General features: G+C 38.5%; 1 protein-coding gene across 1 annotated transcript in view; it reads left to right on the top strand.

Moving 5' to 3' along the window:
• Positions 1 to 26,719, top strand: part of NEB (nebulin) — a 160,127-nt gene that overhangs the window by 39,223 nt on the left and 94,185 nt on the right. The window contains exons 28-57 of the mRNA XM_075609402.1: positions 82 to 186; positions 810 to 917; positions 2,547 to 2,858; positions 2,966 to 3,172; positions 3,379 to 3,483; positions 4,033 to 4,140; positions 4,632 to 4,943; positions 6,012 to 6,218; positions 6,437 to 6,541; positions 6,657 to 6,764; positions 7,530 to 7,841; positions 8,197 to 8,403; positions 8,740 to 8,844; positions 10,361 to 10,468; positions 11,076 to 11,387; positions 11,946 to 12,152; positions 12,427 to 12,531; positions 13,078 to 13,185; positions 13,975 to 14,286; positions 14,736 to 14,942; positions 15,754 to 15,858; positions 19,763 to 19,870; positions 21,228 to 21,539; positions 21,701 to 21,904; positions 22,179 to 22,283; positions 22,429 to 22,536; positions 23,249 to 23,560; positions 24,077 to 24,280; positions 24,495 to 24,599; positions 26,107 to 26,214. Of these exons, the coding sequence (XP_075465517.1) occupies positions 82 to 186; positions 810 to 917; positions 2,547 to 2,858; positions 2,966 to 3,172; positions 3,379 to 3,483; positions 4,033 to 4,140; positions 4,632 to 4,943; positions 6,012 to 6,218; positions 6,437 to 6,541; positions 6,657 to 6,764; positions 7,530 to 7,841; positions 8,197 to 8,403; positions 8,740 to 8,844; positions 10,361 to 10,468; positions 11,076 to 11,387; positions 11,946 to 12,152; positions 12,427 to 12,531; positions 13,078 to 13,185; positions 13,975 to 14,286; positions 14,736 to 14,942; positions 15,754 to 15,858; positions 19,763 to 19,870; positions 21,228 to 21,539; positions 21,701 to 21,904; positions 22,179 to 22,283; positions 22,429 to 22,536; positions 23,249 to 23,560; positions 24,077 to 24,280; positions 24,495 to 24,599; positions 26,107 to 26,214 (5,331 nt within the window). The remainder of the gene's footprint in view (positions 1 to 81; positions 187 to 809; positions 918 to 2,546; positions 2,859 to 2,965; positions 3,173 to 3,378; positions 3,484 to 4,032; positions 4,141 to 4,631; positions 4,944 to 6,011; positions 6,219 to 6,436; positions 6,542 to 6,656; positions 6,765 to 7,529; positions 7,842 to 8,196; positions 8,404 to 8,739; positions 8,845 to 10,360; positions 10,469 to 11,075; positions 11,388 to 11,945; positions 12,153 to 12,426; positions 12,532 to 13,077; positions 13,186 to 13,974; positions 14,287 to 14,735; positions 14,943 to 15,753; positions 15,859 to 19,762; positions 19,871 to 21,227; positions 21,540 to 21,700; positions 21,905 to 22,178; positions 22,284 to 22,428; positions 22,537 to 23,248; positions 23,561 to 24,076; positions 24,281 to 24,494; positions 24,600 to 26,106; positions 26,215 to 26,719) is intronic.

A 26,719-nucleotide genomic window follows, 5' to 3' on the forward strand; every position in this document is an offset into this window, starting at 1 on the left:
AAATATATGTATGAAGGTATACATTTCTGCATTTTATTTTATATTAATTATTTGTTTAACTTCTTTTCTTGTTTTCCGCAGAGACTATACAAGTCGTCAGGAGAGAAGAATTTGCCTAAATACCATTTATCCCCAGATATACCTCAATTTATCCAGGCCAGGTGCAATGCAGCTAACATTAGCAATGTGAGTAAACACATGGGACTTTTTTGACTACTGTACTTTTTGCTGAACAGTGGTGAACAACCTCATTACCATTAGTTAGGTTTATAGTGTGTGAAGGGGAAGGAAGCACCATTGTGTCTTTTATAACCAGAACAAGTATTTCCTCTTCCATTAAATAAGATCATGCAGAAAGTCTGATTATCATTTACTAGGTTTAAATGACAGTTTAGTTTGGTCAAAATGAAACTGGTGTGAGCTTTCTATTGGTTGCAATATAAACGAGGACCCATACCATATGCAGGTGCTGAGGAAGGGAGGAGGAATGCGTGGTGGTTTTTAAAGGACTGAGCACATCTGAAACTTGCATATTACTAGCCTTGTATTGAAGGCTTCTGGAAAAAATCCTCCCCATATCCGCCCCATATCCGCCCATATCTGCCCCATATCCGCCCCATATCTGCTCCCATATCCGCCCCATATCTGACCATACCATTAGCCTTTCAGCCTTCAATTTTTGCATGGAAATTAGAGTCATATGAGCTACATCCAACAACGTTGAGCGTCTCTCCCCACAATAAGTGCAGGATTTGGTTTTAATGTAACCTCTGTTCCTTCTCTAAATGAATGGATGGTTTGTCTTACAGAACTATTACACTCAGGATTGGCTAAAAACCATAGCAAAAGGACACCATGTGCTGGGGGACTCTATTCCCATCAAGGCTGCCAAAGCTTCAAGGAACATTGCTAGTGATGTAAGTGTCAACGGGATTCCTGATACATTTTGGATGCTTTTAAGACAGTCAAAATATATGTTGTTTCCCAATAACGTAATATGAAGAAGATCATTTGTAAAATATATGTGTTTTTGGCAGATAGACGTTGGTACAGTATTTCAAAATAAGTTATATTTCAGAAACGAGTTCACTATATAACAGGTTATAGATAGATTCTTTCAAATACATTAGACTGTAAGCTCTTTGGGGCAGAGACGCCTTTCTCCCAATGTTACATTTAAGCCTTGATGCACTTATTCCGCCTGCATTAATACAGTACCTCCCCTGTATTGTAATTGCACTGTATTAGAGACATAGAATTGGACAGCAGATTAAAACCACTTGACCCATCTTGTTTTCCCATTTATCTGCCATTTTGGACCTGTGGCTTTCTATTATATTTAGGATAGCTTTCTGCCTGTCCCAAGCATTTTTTAATTATCTTATTGCATTAGCCCCTGCCACCTCTGCTGGGAGACTTTCCCATGAATCCACCAACGTTTCTGTGAAGAGGCACTTCCTCACACTTCCCCTGAGCCTGCCGCCCTCCAGGATCAGAGCATTACCTCTTGTGCCAGCGCTTCTCTGTCTCTGAAATATACTTCCCTCCTGCTCTTTGTTGAAGCCGTGAATGTATTTGAAAGTTTCTATCCTATCCCTCTCTTCTACCCTCTAAGCTGCACATATTAAGGTACCTCAGTCTTCCCCGATAACTTTTATGATGTATGGCCAACTCCAGTCCTCAAGGGCCACCAATAGGTAAGGTTTTAAGGATATCCCTGCTTCAGCACAGGTGGCTCAATCAGTGACTCAGTCTTCGATTGAGCCACCTGTGCTGAAGCAGGGATATCCTTAAAACTTGACCTGTTGGTGGACCTTGAGGACTGGAGTTGTCCACCGCCAATGTAGACCATGCACCATTTTAGTAGCTCTTCTTTGCTCCATCACTAATCTATTGATGTATTTCTGGAGATATGAACCCAGTTCTCCAGTTGAGGTCTCACCAATGATTTATAAAATGGCATCACTACCTCTCTCGTTCTGTTGATCGTACCTTTTCCTACACTACCTAGCATGCACCTGGCGTTCCTCACCATCGTGTTGCTGGTTAGTCAGCTCCCATGTCCCTTTCCTCCAGAGTAGTTAACAATATATGGCCATTAACCCTGTATTCTGCGTTTGTATGTTTGTGACCCAAGTGCATTAAATTGTAGTTGCTAGTGCCACACTCTTTACCACACCTTGAATCTACCTGAATCACTCATTATTTTGTTTATTCCCCCAGTGTCAGCCTTGATTTCGATCTTTGTAACATTGTCACTAGTAAAGATATAAAAGAAGATTGGCGCAGTACAGATCCCATAGATACACCACTAGTTACATGCTGATCCTATGAGTGTACATCTCAATGTTTGTAAAAATGGTATAGTGCTGCGTACCTGGTTGGCACTAAAACAATATACAATATTCATACACTATAATTCTGTACCATATTAATACAACACATGTTAGAGTGTTTGCTTCACCCCTTCATTACTGGCTGTTACATCTTTAAGTCAGCGTGGCCAAGCCTTTTCTGATATCTTTCTTGATTCAATGTCTTTGTAGTACAAATACAAGGAAGCCTATGAAAAGGCCAGAGGTCACCATGTTGGCTTTAGAAGTCTTCAGGATGACCCCAAGCTCGTGCATTTCATGGCAGTAGCCAAGATGCAGTCAGAGCGAGAGTACAAGAAGGACTACGAAAAAACCAAGACCAAGTATCATACACCCCTGGACATGGTCAGCATTTCTGCTGCTAAAAAGGCCCAAGAAGTGGCTACTAATATTAACTACAAGAAACTAATCCATCACTATACCTTCTTACCAGATACATTGAGTGTCGAACTGTCAAGAAATAGGATGCAAATCCAGAGTGATGTAAGTATTCTTTACCAAAAAGGTGTTGGTATTGATGTTGTTCTGCAGTTGACCACGCAACATCCACTTTGTTAATGGCTTAATCCCATTTACTCAATGTATTTCAGAATTTATATAAACAAGATTATAACAGCTGGTCTAAAGGTATGGGGTGGATTCCTCTTGGCTCTTTGGAAGTGGAAAAAGTTAAGAAAGCCGGAGAGGCTTTAAGTGAAAGAAAGTACCGGCAGCACCCAGACACTGTCAAGTTCACAAGTGTCCCAGATTCAATGGAAATGGCTCTGGCTCAAAGCAACACCAAACAGCTAAGTGATGTGAGTATATACTGTTTGTTATGTAAAATACGTGAATAATAAAGTATTAGTACTGTGTATCCAGGTTTCTCCAATATCGTCACACTTTAATCATTGGCTTTATTGTGTGTAGTGTGACAGTGGGGTAGCCCCTGCCTTCTATACAGTGAGAATGTCATATAAATACATTATTATCTTGTTCATGTTATTATCTGTTTTGTTTTTAGTTAACATACAAAGCGGCTGGTGAAAAAATGAAACACAAGTATAATTTGAGTCCTGACGATCCTAACTTTATCCAAGCAAAAGTCAATGCCATTAATATAAGTGATGTGAGTATTATTACAGTTTATATACTTGGTCATTAATACTGGCAATACTTTCTTCATGACTTAACATTTCCTTGCATTACGGTTTTCTTTCCACCAATATATTGCACAAAATAATAAACATATGTATTCCTGACCCTGAATGACATGCTACAAACATGGTAATACAAATATTGCATGCCCAGTGTAAGGGACAGCAATACGGCAACAGAGGAGAGGCAAACAGCACAGTTACTCTAACTCTACCCCCGAGGGGCTTATTCTAATTAAGCAGAAGTGGCCAACCATGCTATTTTCGGACAAAGTTCCCTATTGACTTCAATGGGAAATTGAATCCGAAAACGACTTGATCATCTGCTTTTGCAGTTATTGAATAAGCCCCTAAGTCTCATATATCACTTGAAATCATGAATATTACCAACAATAACAAAATACTTCATATCATGACATGTACGTATAATCGAACACACAGTTGGCACGGACTATGGCTGAAAATACTAAATGTGGTTCCAAATGACCTGTAAATGTTTTCTTTATTGTTGTTTAACCAAGTCGTCCTACAAAGCTGACTGGCTCAAACACCTCGCTAAAGGGTATGATCTGAAGCCAGATTCCATCTCTGTTGTTGCTGCTAAAGCTTCAAGAAACATTGCAAGTGACGTAAGTATAATGTCTTGACATCAAATATAATGTACATTGCATTCTTTTCTCAAGCTGCAGAACTGGAATATTTGAAAGACTATTCTTCTAACCTTTAACATCAAGGTTATGTATGTATGTCATAAAACATTTTAGGGAAGATTATCGCATTTCGGCTTTGCTTTTCAATAAAAAAAAATACAGAAAGCTAACCCGCTTTTTGTGAATACACAAACCTTTGTCATGTAGGGGCATTTTCAAAAAGGTTCAAAGGAGCCTGGGGAAATGTAGCACAAATGTACATTTATGGCAAAGCTAAGTATGTTAGCTTTTTGAGAAAAAACACTATTTTTACCTGTAAATGTGGATGCACAACTCTACAATACCAATGTCAAATAAGAAATAGTATGTGTTCTATTACAAGACACATAATAGTTATTTATGACGAATGTAATTGAAACGAGTGTAGAAAATGGTTAATCAGCACATTGTCACATTTCTTTCTTCTTTAGTATAAATATAAGCAAGCGTATGAGAAGGACAAAGGAAAGCACGTGGGCTTCCGCAGCCTGCAAGATGACCCGAAATTGGTTCACTACATGCATGTTGCCAAAATACAGTCTGATCGAGAATATACGAAGGACTATCAGAAGAGCAAGACAAAATATCACACTCCCCATGATATGTTCAGTATCACAGCTGCCAAGAAAGCACAAGAAGTATCCAGCAATACCAATTACAAGCAGCTCCTCCATTCGTACACACTTATGCCTGATGCCATGGATCTGGCACTGTCCAAAAACAGGATGGAAATCCAAAGTGATGTAAGTAAATATTCCTCTTTCACCTGCAGGAGTTATCTTTCTATCGTCTTCCTTCATCATGAATGAAGGTGCAAAGAAAATGTATCCCATTGTCATTCCAAAACATATTCAAATCACAGCTTCACAATCAGTATTTTATCAGTAGCATGACAGTTAAAATCAGGGTGGAATTAAGGCTTTGGAGGGCCAGGGCATTTAAGACAGGGGGGGCCCTTCTTGTCTTATCCACAAGGCCAGCACATACAATAATCTTTTGTGAGTGTGATGGTGTGATACTTGTAAGTGGTACATTTCTGCTCTGATGCTGCACTGGTCCTGCACGTGGATGCAGAAGATGGGCTCAACTTCCGGGCGGGGTCAACTTCCGGCACTCACCAGCGGGGCACCGCCGAAGTAGGTGTAGGGAGCTGGGGCCCGGGAACTTCCAAAAACAAGTAGAGCCGGTCAAGTGGGGGCCCCCCACCTTAATCCACCCCTTGTTATAATCACTGTGTGGCTCCAATATATTCTGTAGTACAGTTTAATATTGAGACAAAAGTATCATACCGCAAACAGATACATTAGATTAGGTGGCCTCCTTTGAAGTCATCTTAAAATCAAAGAAGATTTACTAGAAACACAAGGGACGTTGTTCTGATGTTAAGAAGATGTCCACGTTGCATGCCATAAAAGAAGGAACTGGGTCCCCTGTCTTTCCTGTCACTAATTATTTTATCCCTCTGAAGAAGAATGCAACCTACTGTACATCAAAAGTTGTACTCTTGTTTTGAAAAACATAATGTTTATTTATTATCTACTGTATACCTACAGTATAAGGCTATATTGAGGGGAGGGGAGGGGTGCTGCCATAAGACACCTATTTCAAGAAGATACCATAAAGACACTTGAATGGGCGAATAAGGTGTGTTCTGACGCTAGCCTTATGTAAATGTGCTTGTTCTTGTTCAAATTTGGTGCATTATTTAATTACTTTTTTAAAATTATTTAATGAAAGTAAATGGATAACATGTTATGCGGTGGTTGAACCCTTGATGATATTTTTTTATCTTATCCTTTATTTTATATTAGAATTTATACAAGACAGATTTCAATAACTGGTTAAAAGGAGTTGGTTGGGTTCCAATTGGCTCCCTGGAAGTTGAGAAAGCAAAGAAGGCAAAAGACATCCTCAGCGAAAATAAATATCGTCAACTACCGGACAAATTGAAATTTTCTATACCATATGATGCAATGGACCAGGTGCTTGCAAGAAATAATGCACTGACAATGAATAAGGTAAAGTAATCCCTTATCCTACATGCATTCTTTAACACAACTGCCTGTGTGAGTATTTTTATCTCACATGGTTTTTTTTCTTCTTCTTTCAATTTATCGATACTGTATATATATATATATATATATATATATACATATATATATATATATATATATATTTATTTGAATTAAGGTGACATAAGCAAGATGTAACATTGTGATCCCGTATTTATTTTCAGAGACTTTATACTGATGCCTGGAACACCGATAAGACCAAAATTCATGTGATGCCAGACACTCCCGAAATTGTGCTGTCTAAAGTAAACCAGTTGAACATGAGTGATGTAGGTTACATACAAATATGTCTTGTTTTGATGATTCTAATATTCCAATGGGCGCAATTCTCAATTGCAGCCAAAGTGCCAACATGATTTAATTTTGCTTCTATGGTATTTTCAGAAATCCTACAAGCTCGATTGGGAAGAATACAAGAAGAAGGGTTACGACTTGAGACCTGATGCCATATCAATAAAAGCAGCCAAAGCCTCAAGCATCATCGCTAGTGATGTAATTGTCCTTACATTCAACTTTCAATATTCAACCATCAAACCATCAGATACAGAAAACAAAAATAAATTTACAACTTTTTTTTTACACTTTATTTATTTCAACATTTTCAATTTTTATTTCAAGAGGGAATGGGGTACAAACATTTAAAATGAGATGGGAAGGAGGAGGGTAGATTGGTACAAGTATATTGGTACATTCAAGATATCCAGTTATACATTCAACAAAAATAATCACATACTGTAGTATCATCTATAATGTATTCCAGCACAAAATACACACACACACACACACACACACACACACACACACACACACACACACACACACACACACACACACACACACACACACACACACACACACACACACACACACACACACACACACATATTTTTTTTATTTTTGTATTCTTTTGTCATAGGGTAGGCACCAGGTTAGTATCACCCTATAGAAGCTATGAGTAATTGCATTCAATCCAGGGGGATCCATACAGTATATCACAAAACGAAATGCACCACATTAAACTAGTAACTATGTATTATTAATCTCTTATCAAGTATCCAGAATTCTAACAAACATGAATACACCCTACACCAGGGGGGGCTCAACTCCTGTCCTCAAGACCACTGCCCTACACCACACAATGTTTGTACAAATAGTAACATTTCAGCTATCATTTAACATACTTATTATTGTGCTTCACGTTTCTTCTTCTCCCGGTTCCATTTCTCAGTCCATTTTTCCTTAATTTCTTTTTGACAGTACAAATATAAGAAAGCCTATGAGGCAACAAGAGGAAAGCACATTGGCTTCCGTAGTCTCCAAGATGATCCCAAATTGGTGCACTTCATGCAAGTAGCGAAGATGCAATCTGAACGGGAGTATAAGAAAGACTATGAAAAGTCGAAGACTAAATTCCATACCCCCGTGGACATGTTCAGTGTCACTGCTGCTAAACTGTCTCAGAATGTGGCTACAAATCTGAACTATAAACGACTGATCCATCACTACAGTCTGCTGCCCGATGCCATGAATCTAGAACTCTCCAAAAATAGGATGCAAATACAGAGTGATGTAAGTGAAACATTGACCTCAACGCAGTGAACATTTCTATAAAGAAATAAGGCAATTTCGTTTTTTTTCTGCTTTGTTGCCATTAATATTTGTGATAGGTTTCAGGGATTTGCATTTATAAAATCAATGGTATCAACAGGGTAATTTTAAGGTGTATTATGTCCTTCTGCCTGATAAAGTCATATTTTAGAATATTGACTTAAATTATAGGGGGGAGCAAATTTCCCAAAGGGTTTGTCCCATTCTAATTTTCTTTTTGGAAAATGTTTGACATAATAACATAGAGTTTTGATAGGTTGAAGGTGTGTAATGCAGACCCTACACTGCTAACATGTCTATTTATCTGTGTTATCAGAATTTATACAAGGCAGACTATAATGAGTACATGAAAGGTGTGGGATGGAGTCCATTTGGATCCCAAGAATCAGAGAAAAGCAGGAAAGCTATGGAGTTAATCAGTGAGAAGAAATACCGTCAGAAGCCAGACACGCTCAAATTTAGTAGCTTGATGGACTCCATGGAGATGGTTTTGGCAAAGAATAACGCTGTGACAATGGATCGCGTGAGTACTGAATATATGCACTGTCTTGCTAGATCTTCCGATAGGTAAGCTAGAAAATAAATACGAACGCCACCCTCCACCTAGCATTATAGTACTCATGCTTAATGGAATGATTCTTAAGTTTTTAAATAAAAATGTAAAATGTAATCAATTGATTTGTTAAAGTATTATTTTAGTATTTTTTTTTTTTACTGTCAGAGATGTCTGCAAATATATACCTACTGTAGAGCTGTCAGCTGTGGATTTTCACACTCCTTTGACAGTCAAGGGGAAAAATAAGAAATGCAATGTAATACCCAGTGGAATTTGTATTGACATTGTGTTTCCTTTTTGTAGAACTTATATAAGGGAGCTTGGGAAAAAGACAAGACGAAGATTCACGTCATGCCAGACACGCCGGAGGTTCTCTTGGCAAAAGCTAATGCCATCAACATAAGTGAGGTAGGGGTGCATTCGTGTAGAACATGATTCATAATACATATTCAACTCTATAGAATGCGGCATTTAAATGGATAAGTTATGCAGATTTACTTAGCAGCACCTGAAATCTCCTTCGTAAGTACATGTCCTAAATTAGTAAACATAGGGCTGAATGAGTAACTTTGTAGTAAGAACACTGCGCCATTTAAAGCTGGTGAATCTTAGGGGGTTATGCATTAAACTGCAAAAGGGGAACTATCGCACTGAAACTCTCATTGATGTCAGTTGGAATTTCACTGCGATACAGCCCACGATCGGTACTAACACAGTTATCTTCATGATCTTAACAAAGTCACTTTATCTGCCAGGGACTAGTGCCAGCAAAATTCGATGTAGAGCACAACAAACATTGTCAGCACTATATTCAAAACGGCATAAAATAGATCTACAACCTTTAGCACAGTTTTACATGAATTAAACTACCCCTGGTTTTATTAGCTGTCAAAAAGTCATAAATGAATATGGATATGTGCAGGGGAATATAGCTGTGACGGTTCAGTAAACATGTATTTGGGATTTAAAATCAGCAAGAACACAGAACCAACGCATGTCCATTCCCCATCACTGCATTACAGTCTGCTATTCCTGCTATTCCTGCTATTCCGGCTATTCCTGAGCACATTGACCCTTTGTTGTTTCTTATTGTCTTTTTTTCTTTAGATTCATATAGCTTTTAATCTTTAAAATGCCGCATAATGGGATTTTTTGTCTTTCCTTCTTTTATTATGGAAAACAATTCTGTAACAGATCTGCAAGGTCTTTCCTCCTTCTGAATGAGTCTCATTCATTGGAAGGCCATCTTAGTCACACACTATCGTTGACCTTATAGACTTCAATGAAGTCCTACTCAGTAAAGTGAATATTATTCTGTGCCAATGTCATTTCCGTGCAAAATGTAATTCCCTTGGGGTCTTTCGATATAGACATCCATGATATTTTTAAAGTATATTTAAAGTAGCAGGTTTTTAATGTTCACAGCCTCACTGAGGTCATTCTCCCTCCAGCAGAGGTAAATGAGAGTTTTCACAGGTAGTGTTAGGACCTGTAGACTGGTCATACCGTGACGTGGCTGAAGGCTTTTAACGCTTTAGCCAAAGAGTTTAACTAAATGACCCTTACTCACGAGAATACTAATACTGAAGTATTTTACTATGTATTTTGTCACATTGGATGTAGCACTGGGCATTTCTGTCTTTTGTTGTATACATTTGGCCGCGCTCAGTAGCTCTCCTTTTGACATATAATATATATATATATACTGTATATATACTGTATAATACAATCCCAGCAAGCTTAAAACCCCAAAACCCACCACATCATATATATGGTATATATGAGTTGGTGGGTTTGGGGTTTTTTGGGGTGGGTTTTGGGGTTTTGAGCTTGCTGGGATTGTGTGTTTATCCATGATATTTGTCATTATTAACTTGAGCTAAACTTTTTTCTCGTTTTAACATTCTATGTTTCCAATTTGCAGAAAAAATACAAGCAATCCCTGGAAGAGTCTAAAAAAAGAGGATATGATCTCAGAGTTGATGCAATCTCCATTAAAGCTGCTAAGGCTTCCAGAGACATTGCCAGCGATGTAAGATTTTATTCAATAAAGATAATGTTGGTAACTGATTATATTCTGACATATATGATATCAAGAATTCCCCCTCCCCTTTCCATCCCATCCCCCACCCCACCCTCCCAAAGACCCATGATCTCCCCTACCCTCACCACTTCCTAAACCTTCTTAAAGTTCCTCTAAAGTCACCCATCTCACCGATCCAATCACCTGCACTGTCCCCACGTTCAGACCCATCACCATGCCACTGACAAGACTAAATACAGAGACCTAACCCCAACCCCTGGCCACTAACCAAGCAAGCTCTCAATGCATTGAACCCATAGTCTGACCCTAATGTTTCCACCCCTGCCCATAACACAAACAACTTAGCAATTACTCTATGCCCATCACATGAAATGTTCCATATGTAACCCCACCAGTATTTTACTATCTAATGTATAGCGCCCTGGATAAAGGCGCTATATAAATGTTGTTATAAATCAATAAGAATATGAACTTTACTTTTGTGCCTACATGAGAATACATAACATATAAATTATGTTTATCAAAACAAAAATGGGAGTTTATACACTAATTTCATTTGTAAGATTTAATATCTTTATCTTTTTTTTACTTTCAGTATAAATACAAGAAAAACTATGAAACGGACAAGGGAAAACTTGTTGGATTCCGTAGCCTCCAGGATGACCCCAAACTGGTGCATTTCATGCAAGTAGCCAAGATGCAGTCTGACCGGGAATACAAGAAAGACTACGAAAAGACCAAAACAAAGTACCATACACCTGTGTCCATGGTCAGTGTAATGGCAGCAAAGGAAGCCCAGGCAGCTGCATCCAACATTAATTACAAGCGACTGATCCATAAATACGTCCTCATGCCAGATGCAATGGAAATACAACTGGCAAAGAATATGAATCAAATTCAGAGCGATGTAAGATTTTTTTTACTTTTATCTCACTATTCAGCATACACCTTTGAAAGTATTTCCTCTTATTTGAGACTGATAGAGGCTCCAAAGAACCTGATGGAAAGCCCCCCTTACCCTTGAAGTTCACATTTTCCCTCCTAATCATGTTCCCTCTTTAATCCTCTGTTGATTTTATTTAATTAATCTGAGCATTTTTTAATTCAGAATTTATTTCTCTCTTTTTTTTCCTGGTATCATATAAAGCACTTTATAAATCAACTCAATATAAAATAATGTAACTGATGATAAAACGCAGAATAAGATATTACTGTACGAATGTTATAGAGATGGGTACACACATATAGACAATTTAGGTAAGTGAGAGGGGCAGGGTCTGAGACGAAAGATGTAAGTATTCAACAGTTTTGGCAATGGCTGTAAAAGAAACAGTAATTATATTTCTTATACCTATATTGGTAACGACTATGAAAGAATAATATTTCTACAAGTAATGCTTTGTATCCAAAGACTACACATTATGATTACTTGCTCACAATTGGAATGTAATCCTATTTTTCACAGCATGAATACAAAATAGACTACAAGACATGGTACAAAGGAATGGGTTGGAGCCCATTGGGTTCCCTGGATGTGGAGAAAACGAAAAAAGCCACTCAAATTCTGAGTGATGCCAAGTATCGCGAGCACCCAAGTAAATTTGCGTTCTCCAAGCTGACTGACTCTATGGATATGGAGCTGGCTAAACAAAATGCACAAGTTATGAACAAGGTAAGAACCCTTAGAAAGAAGTCTCTCTCGGTATTATACCTTGAAGGTGCATTAACTGTGATGATATTATTGAGGTTTTATACATTGCATTTATTAATCAATGCAAGACATACTTAGCCATGGCATAAAGCTGATGGAGATAGAGAACATATAAATACATTGTGAAAATAACATAAAGGAGGATAGGTACAGTTAAACTGTCTACATATAATGTATGGTCGGTATTAACTCTTTAATTATACATAATTAATCATTTTGTTTTTTTTTTCAACAGCGCCTCTACACTGACGCCTGGGAAAAGGATAAGATAAAGATTCATGTGATGCCCGATACACCAGATATTCTCCAGGCAAAACAGAACAAGATTACTTTCAGTGAGGTATGTGCACGGGTTACTCTGGGCATTGTCATTTTAACATCAGCATATCAATTCAATCATCGTACTTTCCAGGCCTTTACTGTATGTGGATAGGAGAATCTGACTTATTGTAGTGAGTTTAGCCATGGGTCCAGGTGAGAGCTTTCACGTGAAAGATATTGGTTGGCTTATGATAAATGAGTTTATAATGTCATGCCAACATCAAACTGTGCTGCTGTCAAATATTTCGCGCAATGTAATAAGTATATACATGTGTAAGGTATATATCTAGATCAGCGGTAGACAACGTCAGTCCTCAAGAGCTACCAACAAGTCAGGGTTTCAGGCTATCCCAGCTTCAGCACAGGTGGCTCAATCAGTGGCTCAGTCAAAGACTGAGCCACTGATTGAGCCACCTGTGCTGAAGCAGGGATACCTTTCAAACCTGACGTGTTGGTAATTCTTGAGGACTGGAGTTGGCCATCCCCGTATTATAGTACATCCAAATGTTTACATTTTTATGATGTTTGATGTTTTGACGACTAACACATTTGATTTTGTTTTTAGAAACAGTACAAACTTGGATGGGAAGAAACGATTAGGAAAGGCTATGATCTCAGACCAGATGCAATTTCAATCAAAGCAGCCAAAGCTTCCAGGGATATTGCAAGTGATGTAAGTAGCTGTATGTTTATCGAAGTCTTCAGATTTCAGCCTTGATCCCTTTGTATCATGCTTGAGCTTCTATTAGCAACACAGCACATAGTGGCTTACATGTGTGGCCTCTGAACTAAGGCAGGGACTGAAGTTGGCGTCTGGGGTCTGAGGATGAATATGAGATTGTTACCTTGAGCAAGGCATTTTATTTACTGTGTTGGCTCTGAACAGTAGTAATATACTGTATGTGCTGTACACAGGTGCAACGAACAGTATAGTCGGTACTGTCGTAGCATATCAATTCAATATTGTATGGTATGACAGAAGACAAAATAAAGGAAATATAAGTGTGTTACGTAGGGGCAAGGAAGATCTTTCCTGTGACTTCAACAACGGATATTACGTGTCATGTAATAAAGAACACAAGTTATTTAGGCCTATTCTCATTAAAGCTGCAGTTCAAGCTCCCGTTTTTTTTTTTTTACTTCAATAGTTTCATGTGGGCAATCTCTACTTACCTAAAGAACTGCATAGCTGCCGGTCAATTTGTTCTCCGTCTATTGACTGGCGAAGTTTGGCGACATCTTTAGATCTGGGAATGTAAATGGTTGCTATAAGAACAAACATGCTTGTTAAAGTAGAATACAAGAAAATTGGTCTTTCAAAGTTGTTGTTTTTAAAACAGAAAGTGCTAAAAGTATTTTTTCTTACTACAGAACTGATTTATTTAAAAAAAAACACATGCAGGATATTGCTTGAGCTGCAGCTTTAACAACATGCTGTGCCACTTTTTGTGCTTTCTCTTAGTATAAGTACAAAGCCGCTTTTCGCAAACAGCAAGGACATCATGTGGGATTCCGCAGCCTGCAGGATGATCCTAAGTCGGTGTGGGCCATGCACGTAGCCAAGATCCAGAGCGACAGAGAGTACCGGAAGGATTATGAAAAATCCAGGACCAAATTCAACACCCCTGTGGATATGCTGGGAATTCTGTTGGCTAAAAAATGCCAGACTTTGGTCAGCGACATTGACTATAAACGACGCCTACACAACTGGACATGTCTGCCCGATCAGACCGCCTTCGTTCAAGCTCGGAAAGTTTATGAGATACAGAGTGATGTAAGTTGTATGATGCAGATGCTCATAAGTATAAACTAAACATATCAATATGTGTTGTACAGTTTTTCATCTGTAATTACGGTATGGGGTTGGTCATAGTGGGCACGGTGGGCCAGCTATTATAGTTTCTTTCGGATGCACCGATAATATTTGTAGGTGTCTGTTCTCTGATGGAAAGCAGCTTAAACTGGTTGGAAATAAGTAGTCATACTCAGTATTGCTTGTGATCCTGCTGCATTTATCAAGGTTGTCGTCTACGTGTAGCTTTAAATAATTTGTATGATCATTTAAATCACATTTTATTGTATTTATTAAACCATTATTTGTAGTGTTTACATTATTTTACTCATTCCTAAATCAGGTAACGATGAAGTCGACATTTAGAATAAGTTCAAGACTTTTTTTTTTTACTTCACTGAAAATTTACTCTATATTTTTTTTTATTCCAGAATGTCTACAAGGCAGATTATAATGAGTTCATGAAAGGTGTGGGATGGAGTCCATATGGATCCCAAGAATCAGAGAAAAGCAGGAAAGCTATGGAGTTAATCAGTGAGAAGAAATACCGCCAGAAGCCAGACACTCTCAAATTTAGTAGCTTGATGGACTCCATGGAGATGGTTTTGGCAAAGAATAACGCTGTGACAATGGATCGCGTGAGTCGCTTTTTAATCTTTGAGCAGAAGGGAATGCTCACTGTAGAGATGGGCAAAACCATGTGTGCAAAATGTTTGCCCAAGTTTGCGAACCAGGCAAAATTTGCCCTTTTTCAGCTGCGAAAAAAAATAAATCTTGACCCTGTCAGAGTTTGCAAGCGATTCCTCCTCTCTTTGTAAGACTGACCCGGAAACAGAACTTTTGTAGGAGAGAAAGAGAGAGCGAGAGAAAGAATGTGTCCTATTTAGTACATTACACATTGACTTATATACCTCCCAAAGTATACATTTGGCGAGATACCTGTGAACAAACCTGAGAAATACGCTAATTTAAATTAGTCAAATACACTGTACATAGTAATGTTAGTGTCATACTCAATAACATGTATTTCCCCATATATGCACTTGTTTAGCAGAGTTATACTATTTGCAGTGTGATAGCTCTTTCTGGAGCAACATAAATATTAGATGTATGATAAATGTTGACGTTTATTGCCTTTGGAGATTACAAAAGACCTTAATAAAAATCTCAGGAATAGATCAATGTCTTTGGATCTGTATCAATGTAAAGTATCTCGTGCGGCAAGGAATATGATTTTCAATGTCACTTAATTTATTTATTTATCAAATATTTTACCAGGAAGTATTACAGTGAGAGTTTCCTCTCGTTTTCAAGTATGTCCGGGGCACAGAGTTATGATGACAATCTAGTGTTAGAAAATGTTTCTGAACTGAAAATGATTTAAGATCTCGTGTTTTATTATTAAAGTTACTGGAAAATGTATATGACTATTTTCTTTTTATCATGTAGAAACTTTACAGTAAAGCCTGGGAAAAGGATAAAAGACAAATTCACATCATGCCAGACACTCCTGAGATTCTGCTGGCAAAAATGAACTTACTCAACACCAGTGATGTAAGTGTTTACAATAGTGTACAGTCAACTACAATGCATTGTAGACCCCTCTGATTCCAAAGGTGTTACGTTATTGTGGAGCGCGCATTGCTGATTTCCAAAGACTTTCATTGGGATTAACTTCCATGTGACTAGCATTTAAATAAACCAAGAACTTGTAAAACTATAAAAGACGTGTGGATGTACGTAGCAACCACGTTAGCGTTATTTATTATTATCGTTGGTTTGTAAAGCACCAACATAATCTGCAGCACGGTACAAATGGTACAGAGATCTGATAATTACATAAACTGAGTTCCATACAAATAAGGTCAGCTATGTGTACTAACAGATACACAAGATAATGAGGACCCTGTTGTTGAGAGCTTGCAATCTAGAGAGGATGAGGGCCAATGTTGGAACAAAAATGTAAAGTGGCTGTTCATTGTGGGACAGAGTTTACCTCAGGTTGGAGTATGGTCCAGCCCAACAGCTGATCCAATGAAAGTTTGAGGGTAGAGATGTAAGGGGGTGTTCCAAAGTGTGGAAATTGGTCCAGCCACATACATAGCTGGTCCCAATGGTGTCCCAGGGGAGTAGTTGAAATGTTAGAAGTATGCCAGATAGGCTCCTTTAAAAAGGTGAGTTTTCAAATGAGAGTCTGATTGTATGGGGTAGGGAATTTCAGGGAGAGGGAGCAGCACAGGAGAAGTCTTGTACGTGGGAGTGAGAGGAGGTAATAAGGCAGTAGGAAAGGCGGATGTCTTGGGCAGAACGTAGGTGGCGTTTAGGGATATACAGGTAAACCCCGTTATAGCGCGACCCGTTATAACGCGGTCTGAGCATGGCTCCCGAATTGAAAGCCTCCATTTTGCCGCCTTACCTGCATCTCAAATCCTCCATTTTGCCGCCTTACGATCTCCTCTTCCAGCTGTCCTGTCCACGTGCTCATCTTTCTTCATCTCTCTCCTCTTCCTGCTGTCCACGTCATCTCTCTGCCCGTCGCGTGCCATTGGGTTTTTTTTTTTTTCAAACATTCAATTCAATGCTTTATTGACTACCAGACACAGACACAAATAAACATTAATACATTTTGTACAAAACACATGCAGGGATTGAACTCGGGACCTTCTGATACCAATGCCTTGCCTCTTACCTCTGCACCATAGGCTTGGTGTGACAAGACATAACCTATATGTGCCACAGGGTACATGTCAATGTTAATCTTAAGTCTATTTCTAGCTGTCTATGACATCACACAGCTTCTGTGGTCTAGTGGTAGAATGCTTAACCAACATATGAAAGGGTCCTGGGTTCAATTCCTGTATGAAATGGTATAATTAACTTTTTTAATAAATTATTATTTTAATTATATTGTATAATTTATAAATATATAATTCTTTATTATTATTTATTAAGTAATAATTATTCATTAATCAATAATGATGTATTAATAATAATTCATTATTAATCATTCTTTATGATTATGTATTATTAATAAGTATGATTATTAATTATTATTAACAGTTAATTAACTAATTAATCATTATTACTAAATACTTAATAATAATTATTAATACTTACTTATCACTAAAACGTATTAATACTTAATAATTATTAATAATTAGTAAGTATTAATAATTGAAATTAATAATTTGAGCAGAGAGATGAGAGCACGTGGAGAGCACTGGTAAGGCGGCAAATTGGAGGAGAATTAAATCTGTAATGAGGAGGGTCGTTAACGCGACCCCGGTTGTAACGCGGTCTTGGGGTTGTGGACCCCAAGGACCGTGTTATAACGGGGTTTACCTGTATTTGGGGATGAGGGATGAGATGTATGGAGGGGGGGCAGTGCCGTTGAGAGCTTTGTAAGTTAGAACTACAGTTTAAAATTTGAATCTAGAGGATATGGGAAGCCAGTGTAGGAATTTGCGTAGTAGAGCATCAGGTGGATTGGAGTTGGGATAGGCCGACAAAGGGAATACCAATTTGGACAAGGTGGCAGTAGTCAAGGCCGGACAAGATGAGTAAGCGAATTAGGATTTTAGTTGAACCAAGAGTGCAAAAAAGAGAGTATCCTGGCGATATTTCGGAGGTGGAGATGGCAGGACTTAGTGAAGGACTGAACATGAGGAATGTAAGAGAGGTCAGAGTTAAAGATGACCCAATGACAGCGGCTTGAGCTATTGATGAGATAATACCACAATAACACTGAAAGAATTTGGGTGGCAGTGGAAGGGGGAAAGAGTATTAGTTCTGTTTGGATATGTTAAGCTTCAGCTAACGGTGGGACATCCAGGAGGATATTGCAGAGAGACAGTTGGTGACACGGGACAGGAGAGAGGGGGAGAGGTCAGGGGAGGAGAGGTAAATCTGGGTGTCATTGACATAGAGATGATACTGAAAGCCAAAAGATTGTATTAGTTCAGCAAGAAAAGAGGTGTAGAGTTTGAAAAGCAGAGGGCTAACGTCAGAGCCCAACAGAAGAGGAGACACCAGAGAAGGAAACACCAAAGTAGTGGTTGGATAGGTAGGACATGAACCAGGAGAAGGCTGCATCACTGAGACCAATGGAGTGGAGAGGGTTCAGGAGAAGGGGGTGATCAACAGTGTCGAAGGCAGCAGAGAGATCCAGGAAAATTAGTAAGGAGAAGTGACCCTTAAACTTAACTGTGAGTAGGTCATTGGCAACTTTTGTTAGTCCTGTCTCAGTAGAGTGAAGAAAACGGGAACCAGATGGCAAAGAATTTAGCAGGGAGTTTGAGGAGAGAAATTGAGTCAAGTGGTTGTATACAAGTCACTCAAATAGCCTGGTGGCAAAGGGAGATGTACTGTATTGGTCTCTACTCTGCAGTGGTATAACATATTTTGCAGGCTATAATGAGGACTGAAATAGCCCAATACATACTTGTTTTTTTCAACATTATGTGTTCTAGACCTGTTTCATTTCTCAGATTTTTTATTTAAATTGAGTAAAAAACAAACAAAAAAACAAGTGAAAGAAAGAATCGAGTGTTCAACCCTTCTAACTGACATAATAGGTAGCTACTTTGGTCTCTGATCATTGTCTTTTTTTTTTACTTAGCCGCATAATTTAAACCAACAAGGTAAATTTAGCAACAGCCTAGAATCTTAACTGTGAAGATTAGTTACTGACATGCGTGTGAATACCAAGTAATCCAAGGGGTATAGAATGATTTTGGAACAAAAATTGCAACTATTCTCCCTAAGTCCCCTTAAAGTCACAATTTGCAAGGCACACACTCTCCCTATCTTCAAAGCTCATCTAAAAGCACCTCTTCTCAAGGATGCCTTTCAGTAAAACTTCCAGTAATGCCAACAAACTCTTCTCCAGCTCTCTGCACGCACACGCACACGCACACGCACGCACACTTATACTCGAACATTTCTTTTTTTAACCTATTGTGGGGTTAAAGATGCTTATGCCTGCATAATGGGGAGAGATCAGAAACACTTGAGAAACCTTTTATCTTTAATATACTGTACGTGTTAGTACTTAGTATTTTGCACAGCCTAATATAAATTAATTCAATCATTATTTACACACTATTGAGTGGTTAAGGTTTTGGGGGCTTTGTTCACTTGCACAGATATGTCTGAATCTAATCTCTAGCTAGCAGGTAATTTACTTACATTTCTGTAACATTTTACACCCACTCCACTGTTTCAGCTGTAATCTATATTGCTTCATTTGATGTCTCCTTGTTTAACTAAAGTTGCACTTTATTTTGTGGAGTCACTGCTGCATAGGAATAATGAATTAGAGTGATAATAACATCTGTATGAAATAGGTCCTAAAAGAAATCAATTCTAATGCAGAGATACAGTATTCTGAAAGATGCCCTCGACCTGTATTTTTACTTGTAATTACAGTAACCATGTGAAATGACCTTTATTTTAACAGAAACTGTATAAAGCTGGGTATGAAGAGCTGAAGAAGCATGGTTACGATCTGCGTTCCGATGCCATATCAATAAAGGCAGCCAAGGCATCAAGAGAAATTGCCAGCGATGTAAGAATTTCCCCAACATCTTTTCGCTGATATGACATTGTGCATCATTAAGCCAGCAATAAAAGGGTAGCAACGGTGTCATCGAAAACGCACATGTAAAAGTTCAAATAAATCTTCACTTTTAGTAGTCATATTAAAAATCATCAAGAGGCACATCCTAGTATGGCAACGGATACTACGGTTGCCCCAACCAACTTTGCCACATTTGACCTAACTTTCTCACACGTGATGAGTGTTTACGTCTAAAATATATTTCATAGGCTGCGGCCAGGCAGGAAACAGGTGCACTGGCGCTCGTGTGCTGCGCCCTGCTCGGCCCGGGTGATCCGTGGCCGGCTAGGCACGCGCTCGCCTGGGGGCACGGCCACGACGTCACGTAGCTGGTTCACCCTCATTGGACGAACCGCTCACGTGACGCGCTTGCGAGCGGTCAATTCAAATTTGCTTGCTCTAAGCGCCGAGCGGGTGCAGGCGCTTGCGCTTGATCACGCTGGCCACACACATTTCCACAATGTGTTTCATCGCGGCCAGCGTGAGCGCGCCCGCCCGCTCAGCGCCACCCTGCATGAGGCCTTATGATACATACCATGTAGTTTTCTATTCGAACCAGCTCTTGAATTCTAAAAAAAAAAAGACACAAAAATGGTATGAACTGTCTCCGTAGTAGTCTTTAAATGACATCTGTATTGTATTTTCACATGTTCTTCATTCTTATAACATTACTAAATTGATAGAATGTGGCCTCAGAGCACTGAACAAGTCTTTGCCTGAAAAGAATAGTTTCATTCATTCATTTCTGTCCAATTGTTCTGACAGGGAGGAGACTTCATGTATCACACAAAGGCACCATTTAATATTCTGTGGAGCAGCTTTCCAGTGCCGGGGAAGCGTTCAGCTGCATTCATATGAATGGGACTAAAACCATCTCAAACCCTGGGAAGTGGCTTCACAGCATATTAGCTATGCTCCATAGTTATGGGCTATACAGTACTTAAGAACTTATATTTTGAAATCTTAATAATTATAGGCATTATTGAAGTGTCTCATTTGCAGCAAAATGTACATTAACACGGGATTCTACATTTCCTGAAAATATGTAGTAACTGTGCCACTATCTACCCTGATAAGTGATCTCATTTGAACTAGATAACACTACTGTATGTTTAAACATATATACATTTAATTGCTGGTGGTGGTAACAAACACCTGAAACCTTATGACATTGTGGTATTAAAATACCAGCACTGCAAAATAGGGTGTAGTTGACTTGGCGTTGTTGTGTACATTAATTAGTAAAAAGTGACATGTTACTAATTTATATGATACACTGTAATAATAATCTGACTTCTTTCTACAGTATAAGTACAAAGCCGCTTATCGCAAGCAACAAGGGCACCATGTGGGATTCCGCAGCCTGCAGGACGACCCCAAATCTGTGTGGGCCATGCACGTGGCCAAGATCCAGAGCGACAGAGAGTACAAGAAGGACTTCGACAAAAGCAGGACCAAGTTTAACATGCCAGCAGATATGCTGGGAATATTGCTGGCCAAACAATGCCAGACTTTGGTCAGTGACATTGACTATAAACGCCGTCTTCATAAATGGACCTGCCTGCCTGACCAGAGTGATGTGGTGCACGCCAGGAAGACTTATGACATTCAAAGTGATGTAAGTATATGCTTTATTTATCTGTGTATGTCTATATGTGTTCATTCAGGCTTGATGTTGCTTAGATTTGACGATCAGCGTGATTAGCCTTAGCTTTGTTTTATTGCACAGGTGTCTAATTAGAATACACATTCCCTCCCTCCCCCCCATATCTCCTCTAGATTTTATACAAGGCTGACCTACAGTGGCTTAAAGGTACTGGGTGGTCTCCTTCTGGGTCCTTGGATGATGAGAAGAACAAAAGGGCTTCACTAATCCTAAATGAAAAGAAGTACCGCCAGCACCCAGACAAACTCAAGTTCACTAGTGTGACAGATTCTATGGAAATGGTGTTAGCGAAAACAAATGCGGAGACAATTAATAAGGTACGTTTCATTTTATTGTCACAACCATAGAAATGATACGCTACTTGTAATCCAGGATACTAGTACTGCATAACACCAGCAGTATAAACGCACAGTATCTGTCTTGTTTCCCAATGCTCGCTCTTCTCATAGGATTCCAAATACAGCTGCAGAAAGTGCACATTGAGCGTGTTTACTTGCTCTTGATAAAAGGCGACGCATCAAATGTATAAGATTTGAATAGAAAAGTATTTGCTATGAGATGAGTAGCTCATCCTTTTGTTTTCTCTTCTAGCGTTTGTATACTGACGCGTGGAACAAAGACAAAACGAAACTCCATATTATGCCAGACACTCCGGAAGTTTTACTTGCAAAGCAAAATAAGATAAACCTGAGTGAGGTACGTCTTTATTGTAAAAAATAAATAAATAATTATATATATATATATATATATATATATATATATATATATATATATATATATATCATACGGTCTAATCTAAATATAACTATTACTAATCCCCTGATTACTGTCCTGTCTTTAGAAACTATACAAAAAAGCAATGGAAGATGATAAAGTGAAGGGATATGACCTGCGCTCTGATGCTATCGCAATAAAAGCAGCAAGAGCCTCTAGAGATATTGCCAGTGACGTAAGTATTTTCAATTACATTTCTGCACAAAGGTTCATTTCCTAATGTGGGACAAACCCAGTGATCAGGGCTCTAATGCAGGGGTGGCCAACTCCAGTCCTCAAGGGCCAACAACAGGTCTGATTTTAAGGATATTCCTGCTTCAGCACAGGTGGCTCAATCAGTGGCTCAGTCTTTGACCGAGCCACTGATTGAGCCACCTGTGCTGAAGCAGGGGTAGTCTTAAAACCTGACCTGTTGGCGGCCCTTGAGGACTGGAGTTGGCCACTACTCCTCTGTTGTAATACTTCTTTGCGTTATTATTTGCCATATATTTAAGAGTAATACACATAGGATTTAGTGTTGAAAATGCTTTGAAGTGGTATTTTTGACCCCAAAGAATATAGTCCCATTCATTCAGTTCCTCCTCTGCCAGGGAGAAGACGCCAAGTAATACGCTTAGGCTCAATTTAATACACAGTGGAGCAGCTTCCAAGTGCTGGAGAAGATGCATTAATATGAATGGGGCTCAAATATTCTCCAACACGGAACACAGTACTTAGAAGTTTAGATGTTGAAATCTTAGTAAAGATCCCACACATTTTCTTTTTTTATATTTCTATGTTGACATTTCTCTGCTCAGTAACTTTTAACTTGGCAAACTCACCCTAAAACATTTTCCACAAATCCTTAAGCGTGTTAACACTAACGTGATATTGTTTTCATAATACAGTACAAATACAAAGCTGCATACCGAAAACAGCTGGGTCACCACGTGGGATTCCGCAGCATGCAAGATGATCCCAAACTGGTGTGGTGCATGCACGTGGCCAAGATCCAGAGCGACAGGGTGTACAAGAAAGACTTTGACAAATGGAGGACCAAATTCAACAGCCCCGTGGACATGCTTGGGATTCTGTTGGCTAAGAAATGCCAGATTTTGGTCAGTGATATTGATTACCGACGCCGGCTGCACAATTGGACATGTCTACCCGACCAGAATGATGTCACCCATGCCAGGAAGGCCTATGACCTGCAGAGTGATGTACGTAATGTATATGACAGCGTCTATTTTTTAATGTACTATTCTTTAAAAGTATACAGTAATGTGATCAGTTAAAATTAAGTAAGTAATTGACACCTTTAGAGCTAGAGTGGCATGTAATGTATTGAATGACAGGCAGGCTATATATGTTTTTTCTCCGGCGCAGAATGGGTTACTGATAAAATATAAAATTATGCATTTCTAAATAAGTAAAACCATTGTAAATATATAGCCACAGTTTCATAACATATAATAATGTTTCAAAAAGTATATTACAGATTTTCCATGGAATGGTAATGCATGCACAGCAAGTAGACTATGTTATTAATAATAATAATAATAATAATATATCATGTTATATCATGTTATATCATGTTATGTCATGTGAACATATGTAGTGGTGACGGTTACGCCAACATCTGAAACATGATATGAAACACATGTTGAGCTTAGTTATGATATGATGACCTTTCTTGTAGACTCCTACTGAAGACGTTTATTTATTCTTGCTTGCAGAATCTGTACAAATCTGATCTTCAGTGGCTAAGGGGCACTGGTTGGGTCCCAATTGGTTCTCTTGATGTTGAAAAGACCAAAAGAGCTGGAGATATTTTAAGTGAAAAGAAATACAGACAGGCTCCTGACACACTCAAATTTACCAGTGTCACAGATTCCATGGAGATGGTGCTGGCTAAAGCCAACGCAGAAACCATGGACAAGGTAAACGGAAATAATAGTCATGGTGAATGGAATTTAATAAATGGTCACTACAAACCAACATGGAGACAAACTTGAAAAAATGTGTACTTTTGTGGTGGATTGTACTGTCTTTCTATAGCACATGGTCAGTAAAATGCTGTACCTATTGCTTATTGTAAGATCTTTGGAGCAGGGACTCTATCTCACATTATTTCTATTTCCTCCTATTCTTTAGCGCTTGTATACAGACGCATGGAATAAAGACAAGACTAAACTTCATATCATGCCGGATACACCAGAAATTGTCCTGGCAAGACAGAACAAAATCAACTGTAGTGACGTAAGCAAAAATATGTTTAATTCCTACAAAGTAATGTGAAGTCAGGTGTGTTAACTTTGTTTTAATCTGTGATTGGGTTTCGCCAACTCCTTCAGCAAAGGTATGAAATAATTGGGCAAAACTGAAATTCCTTTGAATTTTTCCATCATTGATTTGTTTTTAGCCGTAGTGCAATTTCTGAATATGCCCAATATCAAATATCTCTCCTGTTATTTGGTATTTATCCGACGGCAGCCAAACTTTTGATGTGTCCTATTGCACCTGCAGGTAGCATTTAGTAGCACAGATCATGGCCAACTGCAGAAAAAAGCATATTCTGGGTGTTAAGGGGTTTAAAGTGTTTGGGTAAGGGGTTAAACGCCTTTGTGTGTATGTGTTATGTATATAGAACAATAAAATGCAAAGGGGATATGGTGCGAAGTGGCTGATCGCTGGAAGATCATTGGGGAGGCCTTAATCCAGCAGTGGTGATATACTGTGTATATATACAGCTCAACCCCGTTATAACGCGATCCGTTTCAAAGCGAATCCGCTTATAACGCGATGCAAGCGTGGCTCCCAATTTTCGTATGTATGAATACTTTACAACATGATTATTGGTATATTAAATACTTTATTGTACAATGCATAATATTGTACATTATTTCCAACGCGATCCAACTTTAATGAAACTGAATATTTTTTTATATTCCTATGTGTATTTTTTTTACACTCAAGTATTTATGGTATAAATAAATGTAACTAGAAAGTCACATAGGACATACACACATACATACATACACACACACATACATACATACATACATACATACATACATACATACATACACCCATACATACATACATACATACACACACCCATACATACATACATACATACACATACATACATACATACATACATACATACATACATACATACACACATACACACATACATACATACACACACACACATACACACATACATACATACATACATACATACATACATACATACACACATGCATACATACATACACACATACATACATATACACATGCATACACACATGCATACATACATACACACATACATACATACACACACACATACATACATACATACATACATACATACATACATATACATACATATATACATACATACATATACATACATACATATACACACATATACATACATACATATACATACATACATACATACATACACACATACATACATACATACATACATACATATACATACATATATACATACATACATATACATACATACATATACACACATATACATACATACATACATACATACATACACATACATGCTGCACTGTCTCATGTAAAGGAAACAACTGATCTAATCTACAATCATAAAGTCTGATTAATCTTGTGCAATGCATCAAATTCTACCAGTGCAATTTTTACAGTATTTATTATGTTCACATTATAGTACTGCAAACTTTACTACCAAAAACTGAACGATGTCTGCATTTATGTTTAGACTTTATATAAACTTGCCCTGGAGGAATCAAAGAAGAAAGGCTATGACCTGAGAATTGATGCTATCCCGATCAAAGCTGCGAAGGCTTCCAGAGACATTGCCAGCGATGTAAGTTCTTGAAGAGAATCCCTTTACCAACCTGTTGCATGCTTCATCGTCACCCATGTAGGGATAGGGAATAACCCTTTGATTTCATATATAAGAGTTTTTCAATGCATAACCCATTTGCAAAAAGAGTTAATTCACGTAAGAGAATATTTTTATGAATGGGAAGTGTACAGGGAAGAATGAATGGCCCTTCAGTGCCAGAATATGGCGATGCCATGATTTGCTCGGCCTCTCCCTCTGGCACTGAAAAGGTTAACAGGATTAAACAGTAAAACAGACTCCACTGGGCTTTTGAAAACATAAAATGCAACTTTATTCAGAGGATCGACGTTTCGGTCCTACCTCCGACCTTAGTCAAGAAGATATGGATCTTGACACAGGTCTGAGATAGGCCCGACGCGTCGATCCTCTGAATAACATTACACTTTATTTTTCAAAAGCCGTGCCTGTTTTGCTTAATCCTGATCTGTCACCACACTACGGTTCACAGTGCACCCGTGGCAGG

This window comes from Ascaphus truei, chromosome 7 (assembly GCF_040206685.1).
Source record: "Ascaphus truei isolate aAscTru1 chromosome 7, aAscTru1.hap1, whole genome shotgun sequence".
In the NCBI taxonomy this organism is placed as follows: Eukaryota; Metazoa; Chordata; class Amphibia; order Anura; family Ascaphidae; genus Ascaphus; species Ascaphus truei.